The sequence below is a fragment of the Palaemon carinicauda genome, chromosome 25, assembly GCF_036898095.1.
Source record: "Palaemon carinicauda isolate YSFRI2023 chromosome 25, ASM3689809v2, whole genome shotgun sequence".
NCBI classification, from domain to species: domain Eukaryota; kingdom Metazoa; phylum Arthropoda; class Malacostraca; order Decapoda; family Palaemonidae; genus Palaemon; species Palaemon carinicauda.
This window is the reverse complement of record NC_090749.1, coordinates 102,753,231-102,766,635: the sequence shown is the minus strand read 5'-3', so window position 1 is coordinate 102,766,635 and position 13,405 is coordinate 102,753,231. Positions and strand designations below refer to the sequence as shown.

Below are 13,405 nucleotides of genomic sequence, written 5' to 3'. Positions count from 1 at the left end.
GAAGGAAGGTGCGCGTGCTACTGCTACGCGCATTGCTCGTTCTAGCGAGTCTTCCCATCTGGACTCAAAGGCAAGTTCTATCTTGCTGGCATGCGCAGGTAGATAAGCCTGCATATGTAGATTACAGTATATGTTACCTGTGCGAACTGAGAAGGGTTCGCACTCAAGCATACCTTATCATCCCTCGCTTCGCAGAAGAGAGGAAGCAAGCTGTTCTCCTCTCGACCCCTTCCTCTCCATGACATTCCACGTAAGCTAACGACGCAGGCGTGAGGGGCTCAGTCAGGAACGATGCTGTTTCCGAGGGACGCCCCTTGGTTTCTGGACCTTGTCTAGGCAGTGAAGCAGGCGGTCTCAGGATTGACCACCCGTTCTCCGACAGTTCCTTCCCCCGGTGTTCCTACCATCCAGCTGGAATTTTCCCAAGGGAGTGAAGGCCCATCTGATCCCAGGCGTAGTAGCGAAGCTAAGCAGCCACCTCCTCTAGCACCTCTCAAGCCTCGGGTGTTCTCCAGGTATCAGGAGCTCTTTACACATTCTTGTTCCGGCATCACCTTCCCCCAGAAGTCCTCCCGCAATTGCAAATTAACAGTTGTTTACTAGTGCTGCTGTGAGAGGGGTGGGGGGTTTCCCGTTACCCCCCCCCTGCTAATTAGCAGAAGGTGGTTACACTTCGTAAAAGTTTTAATGGCTGGTTCTCAGCTAGCGCCAAAATAATACAGTACTCCTATGTAAAGAGCCTCAGGTTTTTATACAGTACAGTAGTTAGGAGAAATAAGACTATTTACCAAATTTGTCATATTTCAGACCAAGGTAAATATTTACCCCCATAAGGAAAATTGATTTGACAAGTACAGTACTGTAATAGGAAACGGGTAAAATTTTAGAACAGTGCAATAAACGGTTTGTAGAAAGTAATACTGTTTGTTCCGACACTCGATACAAACCCTTTTGCTTTGGCGAAGCTTGAAATTAGCAAGAACATTTTTACCAAGCTATAATCATCCACCGCTAGTTATCAGGGGGTTGTTAGACTGGCCACCCTGTTGACACATTCACTTGTGATATACAGTACCGTCACTTTTGCTTTTGGCACGGAGTGTAGATGTGTCTCTCTCCCTCCCGTTAAAAAGAGGCTCTGACTTCTGCTCTTTCGTGGAGTTTTTAGGTATAAATGACAAATTTGGATATGATTTGTATTTTTCCAAACGATACAAACCATGAGATCTTTACACATACCTGCTCTTCCATCACCTAACCCCCGAGAAAGTCCTGCCTAAAATGAAAAAGTGAAGGCATTTCACCTGTGTGTGTGTGTGTGTGTGAGAGTGGGCAGGGTGGTTGGGCTACCTCCCTGCTAACTAGCGGTGGGTAGTTATAACTCTCTAAAAAGTCTTTGTTCTGACACTGGATACAAACCCTATCGCTTTTTATTAGGGATATACAGTACTTTCGGCGAAGCCTGAAGACTAGCAATAAGACTTTTAGCGAGGTGTAACTACCCCACTGCTAGTTAGCTTGGGTTAGGAGGCTAGTACCAGCTACCCCGCTCGCACACCCATGGGTGTTGTCTCGTCACTTTTTCCTTTGGCTCGACTGAGACCGGGCGTTCGTCTCTCTCGGCCTCCCAAACCGACTGCTGTATTGACTAATTCCTTTTTTGCTTTACTTGAGTCATCATGCAGACATGTCCAGGACCTGATGGGTGCAAATGCGGCACCTTCATGTCCTTAGTCGAGACCGTCCCCCATTTGTTGTGTCTGGCCTGCAGAGGACGACCTTGTACTCAGGATTTCATCTGTGAGTTGTGTCAGGAGTGGTCTTCCTCCCAGTGGAAGAGATTTGGACAGCGGTGCATTAAATCAAAGAGGGATTCTTCTCCTTTGGAGTCATCCTCGAAGTTAAAGAAACCTCGGACTTCTTCCTCAAGGCCTCGATCTCTCCCCAAAGGTCCTTCTCTCTCGGTCTCCCCAGGGAATCCATTGATTAGGAGCATTGACCCTTTAACTCCAGGACAACCCTTAAGTTTGAAGGATGCTGTCACTTCTCCTAGTGATGCGGTGCCACCCTTCTCCGCAGTGGAGTTCTTCTCCATTGCTGATTTATTGCAGCTTTGGCCTTCCCTTGGTGTTACTGGTCCTCTGTCTTGTCGAGTTGTTGCAGTTGGGAATGGAGAGGAAGCACACACTGGCTTCCTTAGAGATGTACCTGGATCCTCCTCCGAAGGGCTTCGAAGACTTCATGTTACGGGAGTTCCCTGTTTCCGCGGCCAATGCTGTGTTGCTAGTCCCAAGGTCTCCATCTTCACATTCCCCAACTCCTGCTGCCGACAAGAGCGCTCCCCTTGTTCTGATTACGCTCATCCTGCGGAGGGTGCCAAAGTCCGAGGCATGTTCTTGTTCCTCTGGGGGTCACCCTTCCTGTTGGCGGGTTAGGTCCTCCCTGGAGTGGTTTCTGCCACGTGGTACTGTGAGATGGCGGCCGGCTTTACCACCGCCTTTCTCCAGCCCCTCAGTGCGGGCTTCACCTGTAGATGTTACTCAGCCCCTTCCTCGCCTCATCCTGTTCCTGTTGCTGAGTATATGAGTGTTCGCCGTTCCCGACGAGGAATCCAGACTGTCACACCATCCTCACCAGATTGTAGATCGTGCCTTGCCACCTAGCGCTCTCCACCCTCACCATACAGCGCAGACAGGAGGATCACTCAAGACAACCCTCACGATCAAGGGAGATCTCCACGTTCCAGATCCAGGAGCTTGTGAACCAGCAGCAGCCCGCCACCACGGTTCAGCGAGTGAGCAATCTTTTTCTCGCCAGCGGATTCCAACGCTTTCTTAGGCAACGCCTGACCCAGCTACTCGTCATTGTTGACCAAACGAGACCAATCCCCGGCTTGTGAGCGCGTGCCACCGCGTGACTCCTTGCCAGCTCATCGCTACACATCTTATGATTCCTCTTGTTCCTGGCTTCCTGAGCGCGATCTTCAGTCTGCACGTGATCGCCCACCTGCGAGCGTTGATGACGCTTCCTCGTCTAGATTTTTGGTAGCAGCTCGTGAAGCAGTTCCTTCTCAGGTTTCTTCCTCAGTTTGCTAGTGTCCAGTAGCATGCAGCAATGCAGCTGCTTCCAAACGCCTGTCAGCGCGCAACCACCCAGTACAGCGTGATCGCCAGGTACCACGTGTCAGCCCAGCAGCGAGTGATCGACCAGTAGAGGGCAGTTGTCCAGTCCCGCACCTTTCCACAGCTTCCTTGAAGAGTACAGCACATGATCCTGTGGAGCGTTCACTTAGACCTTCGCGTTCTCCGACTTGGTCTTGTGAGCCAGAGCGAGAGGCTATGCCGGTCCCCTTATGGCCAGGTAAGAGATCTCTCTCTCTCTCTTTTAGGTGCCCAAACTTCGGACTACCTGGAGGCATTCACCAGCCCGTAGCGTTCCCAGTGACGTGCTGTCTTCCGTTCCATCCTTTGAGAAGGGCGTTCTATGGTTCGATGCTTTGATGAAAGCAGTGAGCTTGGCCGTATCCGGCGCTGTGCCTGCAGGTAAGCAATTATCATCAGCATCTATCAGTAATCCCTGGATCCCGTGGGAAAAAATTATCTCTTCAATGGCCTGATATTCCAGAGATATCCAAGGAACATCAGCCTTGGATGATCCGCGAGTATAAGATGCGTGGCTCTATGGGTGCCGCGGATGCAGCTCAGCAGGACTTCTCTCAGCTGGAGATGACCCCAGTCATGACCACGAAGAGGAGAAGGCAGGAGAACCTGGCACCCCCCCCACCCCGAGACACCCCTCCTCCCTGTACAAGCCGGGGTTTGAGATCCCCTAGGGAGATCTCATTGACGTTTTCATATTACCTCTCTCCTGTCGAGGTCGTCTCCCCAGGACAGCATGCTACTTCCATGGTGTTGGACCATCCCCTGCCAGTTCCTTTCCCGAAGGGTGTTCCGATTCCAGCAGGCGGAGTTTCTTCCTCCTTCAAGAGAGAGCAAGAACATGAAGACCGTTCAGAAAAACAGCGTTGCTAGGTCTTCCCTTCAGATCCAAGAGATAACGAAGTTCCGAACTCTGCTGTGGAGGGATCCTCATTGTTCGAGCCGGAAGATGTTGAGCGGGCTGCTGAGAGATGAAGTCCAACCAGGACTCTCTTCAGGCCCTATAGACCACCTCCTCATCTGCAAACCAAACAGCAGAAGCCGCCAACAAGCAGCTTACAGAGGTTTCAAGGGAACTACTACCCCTTACACGACCTTCTTTGGTAATCACACGCAGAGATCTTTCGTAAGACAGTTGCATCCCTACAAAAAGAGGTTTTGTGCATACAGTGGCGAAACAGATGTCTGGGTGTCTTAGAAGGTTTTCTATCACCGTCTACAATGCGAATTAGACAGTCTTTTGTAGTTGATATTGTGTATGGGGTGTCTCTCCACTCACAGCCTTTATACCCCTGATCACAGAGTTTTTGTTGAACCTCCGGGAGGAAAAACTCTGCTCAGTCTCGGCGGTGAAAAGTTATCGGTCGGCCTTTAACCTAGTCGTTAGACAGATATGAGTAGACATTTCTTCTTCGACGGAATTATCTCTCCTCATGCGGAGTTTTGAGCATACCTGCCCTCAGTCGTAAGTGAGACCACCTCCTTGGAACGTAGTGAGAATACTACGTTCCCCTAACTGTACTTGACTCTCAAGACGGTCTTCCTTCACTCACTCTCCTTTGTAAAGAGGGTCAGTAGTGAATTGTGTGGTCGCCTATGACATCGCTCATTTAAAGGTTTAAAGGTTGCTCATGAATGGCGAGGGCCAGTGACATTGCCCCATCTCCTAGAGACTGACCATCTGAACATGTGATCAGCGCCCAAACCCCCTCTCCACGTAAGTTAGGACCAAGGAGGGCCAGGCAATGGCTGCTGATGACTGCAGGTAGACCTATTTGCTCCCCCAAACCCCCCATCCTTAGCTCACAAGGATGGTGAGGTTGCAGTGACCAAAGAAACTAACGAGTTTGAATGGGACTCGAACCCGTGTGGCAATCACCAGTCAGGGTCGTTACCACATTGGCCACCACAATTCAAGGGGATGGGGCAAGTAATACTCGGCTTTGTCCTTGAGTGTATTACTAACATTCTAAATCTGGTTGTAGCGGACCCTAGGTTCAGACCTTTCCAGATTTTGAGTCTTCGGGAAGTAAGTAGCTATCCTTGGAAGGATGGGCTTTTGGAGGTGATAATTTTGGGGGCGCAGCAGGAGAGTGTCTCTTCTCCTGCCGGGATTGGCTTCGGCACTTCCCGTTCTAGAGCTGATAGGAGGGAGTTCCTCCTGCTCGATCTCGTGCCTCCAGGACCTTCCACCTTCAAAGTAGGTTCTCTCCCACCCAAGGACCTGCTGGGTGACACTTGCTAGAGCGTTCCCCTGGCTCATTTACCCTCCAGGGTGAATGACAGGCACCCTTACCTCCCTTGTGAGGTTTCCAACCCTTCGGGGCTTACAGGCAGATTCTCACATGCGTGAACTGATGTCTACACCTGGGAGTCAATCTCCCCAGTTATCTCAGAAGTGCCAGCGTGCCTCGTCGCTAGAGCACTCTGCTTCATCGGAGCCGAGCTTCCCGGAGTTTGTGGATAATCATGCATGTAATCCACCTGCTTTACTTGTTGTAGAGCGCGCAAGCCATGTTTGCGGTCCTGTGGTGCCAGACTAGTTGGCTTAATCATACAGTTGCATTTTGCTCGCGAGCTAGCGGTGCCCGAGATGTTTCGCCAGGCTCTCTTGTCGCAAGAGAATTTGAAGCCCTAAGGCTTCTGGTACAGAGGAAGTTGAGCCTGAGTATATCCTCCTGCAGGTTCTTACTTGCATTAAGATGTTTAATGTACTCGGTGAGGCTCCTTGCTCTCTTCCTCGGGAGGAACGCAGCAACAAACCTGTTTTTGCCAGATCCCTAGAGCCAATAAGTCTAGCCTGGAGCTGCCATGGTCCATATTGGCACCAGAGTCCATTAGTAAGGTTGATATGCAAAGTTTTGCAGGGAACCCCTTTGGGCCGAAAAGTCATCTAAACTGCTTCTCTCTACGTCTGTGAGGCAGAGGAAGTTCTGAGAGTTTGGAGAGGTTGGCGGCACAGCCGCTAGGGTTCCCTACAGCTGATGCCCTGAACGTGGAGAAGAAGGTGATGGCTCGCTTCAGGCCTCCTCTCGGCTGGACCGCTGGTTAGGGACCGTAGGCTACCTAGCCATGACCTAAGAAGCGAGGGATGTTCAAATACATCGTCCTTACTGGTGCGAGGTGAATGGAATCCCTGACGCACAAATCTACGAATCAGTGGGCCAATTGGATTCTGAAGAGGCGTGATGCCATTTTCTCCATGTTCCAAAAGCAGGTGTCGAGGAGGGAGACACTCTACCTTTGGAATACCTCATTTAAGAGTCCCTCCTCCACTGAGCCTTAACGTCTCGACCCATGGATCTGGCACCTGCCTTGCCTGAAACTAATATGGTTGCTGGGCAAGTACATAGTCCTTTGAGGAGGGTTCTCGGCAGTCCACTGCCAAAAAATTGAACCCTCAGTGACTTCCCTTTCAAGGAAGGAAGGCCAAAAGGACTGTGTGATAAAGGAGGTTAAAGTACCTTAATCTAACTTCCCACCTCAAACCACCTTTCTAAGTACTGAGCTGAAGTATCAAAAATGAGTTATGAGCCCACACCCTCTCCATTCAGATAACTGCTCGGTATACATTTCAACGACCGATTCCAACTCTCGCCAAAGTTATCTCCCCCAATGAAAGGACTCAGGTTTGTATGGCTAGGAGAAATGCATATTACTTTTAGAAATTGTTATATTAGTTCAAAAAGTTGTCTTTTTATTTCAGAATACTCCAACATTTCTATCTTGCCTTTTCCACTGATTGCTGTTTTCTATTATTTCAGACTTTTCACCTCTTGTGACAAGATTGTGTAAACTACTGAAGATATCTTGAAGAGATACAGGACTGGCAGAAAGGAAGAAAGGTCTGTGTTGGTTCATGCTGTAGGAAATTTAGCATTAGCTCTGTATTTATAGACCGTAGAAGATAACATTGAAGAGGATGGCATCTTGTGATAAGGAGAAGATGATGAACACTGAATCATCTGAAGTTCTAATAAAAAGCGAAATTGAAGATTCGTTTCCGCACCCCGAAATTAAGTCAGAAAATAACGATATCTTTGTGAGTGACGGACTCTGTGATGATGGCTCTCTTGCCATGGATCCACTCATGGAATTCAAAGCAGAGCCAGAAATAGAAATCAAAGTGGAGCCAGAAGTATTTGAGTCAAGCGAAGGCGACTTGAAATATCCTTTGGACTGTGATGCGTCAGTGAGTGAGGAGGATTTACAAATCGGCAATAGGGAAGACGATCAAGAGGAGAAGAGTGTAGAGATAGGTATGGAAGAGGAATGTGACATACTGTTAGGATCCAGTAGGAAAGAGGACGAAGGAGAGGGAAGAGGAAGGGAGAAAGAGGAGCAGATCCAAACTCTCCCTGGGAAGAAGCCATTCAAGTGCAACTTCTGCGACAAAGCGTATTCTAGGAAGCATCATCTCGAACTGCATCACAAAGTTCACACCGGTGAGAAGCCTTTCAAATGCAGCATCTGCGACAAAACATTTCGTCAGAGAATGCATTGTACGGCTCATGAAAGCACCCATGCAAAAAAGCCATTAGAATGTCACTTTTGTGGCAAGGAATTTACTTTGAAACACCGGCTCAAAGGCCATATGTTATCTCACACTGGCGAGAAGCCATACAAGTGCAGTCTCTGCGACAAAGCTTTTTGCAATAAAAGTTATCTCACTGCGCATCACAGAACTCACACCGGGGAGAAGCCTTTCAAGTGCACTATCTGCAATTCAGGCTTAACAGATGTGAGTGCAATATTTGAAAGTGATGATGAAAGTGAGATTGATCATGTTGAATATGAGGTGGAAGATGACTCAGATATGGACAAAGATTATGAACAACCACCTAGCAGTGATGATGATAGTGAGGAGTTTATGGATGAACAATGTTTTCAAAGTAGGGCCCGAAAGAGAAAACTAACTACATCAACACCTCGCAAGCCACGTGTTGCCAGCCAAATAGACGTCAGGCCTCACCCTCCCTCCACTCCCCACCAACCCCTGGACGACTCTCTACCATCCCCCTCCCTAGCCTCAATGCACCACTCTGTCCACCGCCCAGCCTCTCCTACCCCTGGTACCTCTACTGCTATGTCCACCGCCCAGCCTCTCCTACCCCTGGTACCTCTACTGCTATGTCCACCGCCCAGCCTCTCCTACCCCTGGTACCTCTACTGCTATGTCCACCGCCCAGCCTCTCCTACCCCTGGTACCTCTACTGCTATGTCCACCGCCCAGCCTCTCCTACCCCTGGTACCTCTACTGCTATGTCCACCGCCCAGCCTCTCCTACCCCTGGTACCTCTACTGCTATGTCCACCGCCCAGCCTCTCCTACCCCTGGTACCTCTACTGCTATGTCCACCGCCCAGCCTCTCCTACCCCTGGTACCTCTACTGCTATGTCCACCGCCCAGCCTCTCCTACCCCTGGTACCTCTACTGCTATGTCCACCGCCCAGCCTCTCCTACCCCTGGTACCTCTACTGCTATGTCCACCGCCCAGCCTCTCCTACCCCTGGTACCTCTACTGCTACCCCTGCTGTAAGTAGGGTGAGTAAGAGACGCCGTGGTAATGCTGCTCGAGGAGGTGCTACACAAGCTTTGTCCTCTGCTGACCCTGCTGTGCCTCCTGTTCCCTCTGCTGACCCTGCTGTGCCTCCTGTTCCCTCTGCTGACCCTGCTGTGCCTCCTCCTGTTGCCAGGGGAAGACGAAGGAGCAATGCTAATGAAGAAGACAAGGCTACAAGAATGCATGACTTTGGAACCAGTACAGTGACATCCAAGTCTGGCTATTGGTGGAATTGTCAACCAGTCATCCAGTAGAGTAAGGACTCCAGCACGAAACATTGTTGGTCCTATCACCTCAGGACCAACACCGGAGGCAAGGAGTGCAGACACCCCAGAAAAAGCCTTGAGCTTGTTCTTTGGAGATAATATTATCGACGAGATAGTGCAATGGACCAACAAAATAATTCCTCAGCGGGCAGCCAAGTATACTAACCAGAGAGGAGGGTTATCCCTAACAGAACCGGATGAGATACGTGCACTTTTGGGACTATTGATCTTCAGTGGTGGTCAGAGGGATAACCACCTGACAACTAGGGAAATGTTTAGCCCCAAGACCGGCCCACCAATTTATCGTGCAGCCATGTCAGAGGACCGCTTCTGCTTCCTTCTCAGCTGTTTGAGATTTGATGACAAAGACACGAGAGCTCAGAGACAGACAACGGACAAGTTGGCAGCTATTCGTGTTATCTGGGACATCTTTATTGACAACTGTGGGAAAATGTACGTCCCAAGTGAAACAGTTACAGTGGATGAACAGCTGCTGGCATTCCATGGAAACTGCCCATTCCGCATGTATATTCCTAGCAAACCAGCAAAATATGGGATCAAACTTTTCCTTATATGTGACAGTAAAAGCAAGTACATGCTTAGAGCAATACCCTACCTGGGGAAAGAAGACACACAACCTCAGGCCCGGGGTGGCATAAACGTTGGTCATAAGATCACAAAGGATCTTACAGAACCCTACCACAATAGAAACAGAAACGTAACCACCGACAATTGGTTTAGTTCTGTGCCCTTGGTCACTGATCTTCTACACAACTGCGGCATGACCCTAGTTGGCACTGTGAAAGCAAACAAGAAAGAAATTCCCCAGGAAGTGAAAGAAACAAGAACTAGGATGGTGGGTTCTAGTGCATTCTTATTCGTGAATGACATGACGTTGGTGTCATACTGCAAGGACACTTCAAGAACGAAAAAGAAGTTGGTGTATCTATTATCATCAATGCACACACAGCCAACCATAATGCCCAATGGCAAGCCCGAGATCATTTGTTTTTATAATGAGACGAAAGGTGGAGTAGAAGCATTCGATCAAATGTGTGCAATATACTCAGTTTCACGCAAGACAAGCAGGTGGCCCATGAGTATTTTCTATGGGATGATAAATTCCTGTGTAATCAACTCGTGGATAATCTACAAGGAAAATCAGCAGACAATAGGTTCTAAACCAATTGAGAGACGCTTCTATATGCAAAATATGGCAGAGACCCTTATCAAAGCATGGTCAGGAAAGAGGATGTTCAACACAAGGATTCCCAGAACCATCAAAACTCTGATCAACACAGTCTGCAACATTCCTTTACCTGTCAGGGATGATCAAGCAGGTCTCACAGTGATGGCGGACAGCAGGGCTCCCATGGTGCGGTGCTCACTGTGTGACAGGGCCGAAGACAGGAAGACACGACACAGGTGTCAAGGCTGTACACGCCCTGTGTGTCCTCAACACATCTACACTTGGTGCGTGGACTGCCCACACTAATACAGGTAAGAACTTTAGTTACTACTACTACCACTACTAGTACTAGAACTACATACTGGTAAGCGTAGGGCATGCATAGTCCATCACCGAGAATATGAATTGTTTGTACTGTACACTGAAACTGCCAGTATTGCTCATTACCATTTTCAATGGTAAATAATTGTAAAAGAAGATTTTTTTTTTTTGTTCAAATATGGTCTTTTGACTGTCAAAACATAAACATAACATTTCTTGATCATTTAGTGTTCACAGACAGGAATACCTCTACGAAAATTTTTTTTTTCTGAAACTTCATTTATTTTCACCAAAGAATTTATAGTTATTATTTTATGGTCTCCCATACAGTGTGGGTTCCTGCCAGGAGGCTGTGATACCCATAGCTGAGATACCCCGATACCCTGAGAGTGTGTGGGTCAGGAATCAAGTCATTTACAAGAATATTAGATTTTACTCACTCTATTTTAGCAACACAAGTAAAAATTTCAGTATTTTTTTATACTTTTTTTTAAGTTGTCCTTGAAATATGTAGTTTCAGTTGCTAGTCATTAAAATGGTTGAATAAAATACACTAGAGAATATGTACTTTCTGTTTATGTTTTCAGAATCAATAAATTTTGTTTATAACTATTTTTATTTTTTGTTTTTAAAACGGGGTAAAACATACCCCACGTCCGTGAACAAGAGTTACTCTTGTTCATGGACGTGGGGTATGTTTTACCCCGTTTAAAAAAAAAAAAATATCGCGGCAAACTCGAGGAGTCTGTCTTGGTGTTGCAGAAGGGAAGCCACCGAGTCTGTTAGGAGCAGCTAGTCGTCCAGATACCTTAGGAGACGGATGCCGACCCTGTGGGCATAGGTTGACACTAGGGTAAAAAACTCTTGCGAAGACCTGAGGTGCTGTATAGAGACTGAAGCACACAACCTTGAACTGGCATCACCTGTTAAGAATGATCCGTAGATACTTCCTAGATGACGACCGTACAGGGATCTGAACGTATGCATACTTGAGGTCCAACATGCACATGAAGTCCTGTGCTCTTACTGCATGTATGACCGTGTCTGACGTCTCCATCCCGAACGGGGTATGTTGAACAAACTTGTGCTGGGAGGAGAGGTCAAAAACTGGAGTCCACCTTACTGTAGCCTTTCTACATGAAGTTGGCTCTTGAAGATTGGAGACTGATGAACACACATAATCATGCATTGATGACATAATTCCTAAGTTCGGATATCCAAAAAGATGTTCGGATTTGCGCTGATTGTAGAGAGAGACCCGCCAACGTACCTCCACAAATGGATGGGTCTGCGATGATGTGCATGTCTTTTGTAGCCAAACCATGGATATTCTGCCCCTGGACTTTGGTGGTGTATGCAAACACATTTTTTGTAAAAGCCCTAGCAGGAGAAACCACTCTTCGTTTAACTTGGATCACCTGAACACGAGTTCCATGAATTAAGATCCTCAATACCACCACGGGGGTTTGGCAACAGGTCTTGTCCGATCCAGCAAAGGATTCGCTACAGGGATCAAAGGATGAGAGAGTGTCGACAAGAACAAGCAAACAAGCAAGATCAAGCTCTGGGTTTTTCTTTCTCATTGCCTGTATTACTATGCTGGGGTCTCCATCTTGAAGCAAGTTTGAAGCACAAACTGATTTGAGTGGGAGAGTTCTGACAGGTCTCCAATCTCCTGTGAGTTTCTTTACTAGGAAGAGGTTGCTGAAGAAACCTGGGGACCTGTCTAAGACTTCCTCCATCGCATCTTTCTCCACCATTCGGGATCATTGGAGTCTGAGTTAGTGGAGGGCGACATGTGAACGGGACGCCATTCCCTAAGCGAAGTATTTCCATGAACCAGGGATCTGCCCCAAAAAACTGCCACCTTGTTCAGTAAAGTTGCAGGCATCCCCCTGCAGGTGGTAGGTCGAGGAACTCACAGTCCCTAACAAATGCCTATACATCACTAATCCTACAAGCGGAGGGTTGTCCTCTGCTGCAACAGGAAGTCGAGAGTCTGGTTGAACATTATCTGACTCTGGTAGAAGATATCATTGAGGAACTTTTTTTCAAAGGAGACCGTTCTTGCATCTGCTGAGGAGGAGTTGAGAACCTGGATGCTGCTGCTCTTCTCAGGAAGGATGTCTGGCTAGTTCTCTCATATTTTTCCACTGCTACTACTTCTGCGAGGGAAAATAAGTTGAGCGATCTGTAATGTTCGAGTTTCTCAGATTCAGAGTATATCTATGCATCATATGCTTGGTGAACTTCATAATTACTGTGTCGCTCCTCTTCAGCGCACAATGGCTCCAGATGAAGGCTGTTTGATGGAGAACAACCTCTAACATTTAACTCCTGAGTGGACAAGATCATATTATTTTCTTGTTTCAGGATTTGTCAAATTTTCCAATGCTGTCTCTGCCCAATGGTCCAGCCAGGAGCAAGCCTGAAATGCTGGCAAAGCTGCTGCCGCCATGTTTTGCAGCTCTGGAGCAGAAAAAAATGGAAATAAGTAAATCAGCTTCTCAATGGACGTGCCCAGTGTTAAGTTCGCAACGTCTGGGTCGACCAGAGGAGAAATAGTGTGTGCCCTTGTGTGTACATAGAACTTCTTTTGTTGAGATAGGGCAGGCAGCTGTAACTTCGATGACTAACTCAGTCTCAAAGAGTATTGTGTGCCAGAGATCTGTTTGCTTACAAGGTCCCTGGTGACCTGAGCCTAATTCGAAAAAGGGACATCGAACTTATGGTGTGTGATCTGGGGTTCTAGGAAGAAACCATCAACGGTGCAACCTGGGCACGAGGTGCTTCACCAAGCCCATCGATATGATGAAATAGGCTCAATATTTTGAGAAAATGAGACACTTAATCCGGAACCAACGTTGGTACCTCTAAGGAAACGTCTCCTGCTGCTTCTTCTTCTGCT

At 47.9% G+C, this 13,405-nt stretch overlaps 1 protein-coding gene across 1 annotated transcript; it reads left to right on the top strand.

Annotated features, from left to right (window-relative positions):
• Positions 1 to 8,689: 8,689 nt before the first annotated feature.
• LOC137618769 (piggyBac transposable element-derived protein 4-like) lies at positions 8,690 to 10,953 on the top strand. Its single transcript, XM_068348953.1, has 2 exons — positions 8,690 to 10,487; positions 10,828 to 10,953. The coding sequence occupies exon 1, from the start codon at positions 9,259 to 9,261 to the stop codon at positions 10,480 to 10,482; it is 1,224 nt and encodes a 407-aa protein (XP_068205054.1). The 5' UTR covers positions 8,690 to 9,258; the 3' UTR covers positions 10,483 to 10,487; positions 10,828 to 10,953.
• Positions 10,954 to 13,405: the final 2,452 nt, after the last annotated feature.

Bases quoted from the DNA above. Each gene is read 5' to 3' on its own strand.
- LOC137618769 (XM_068348953.1), top strand. From the start codon at position 9,259: ATGTTTAGCCCCAAGACCGGCCCACCAATTTATCGTGCAGCCATGTCA.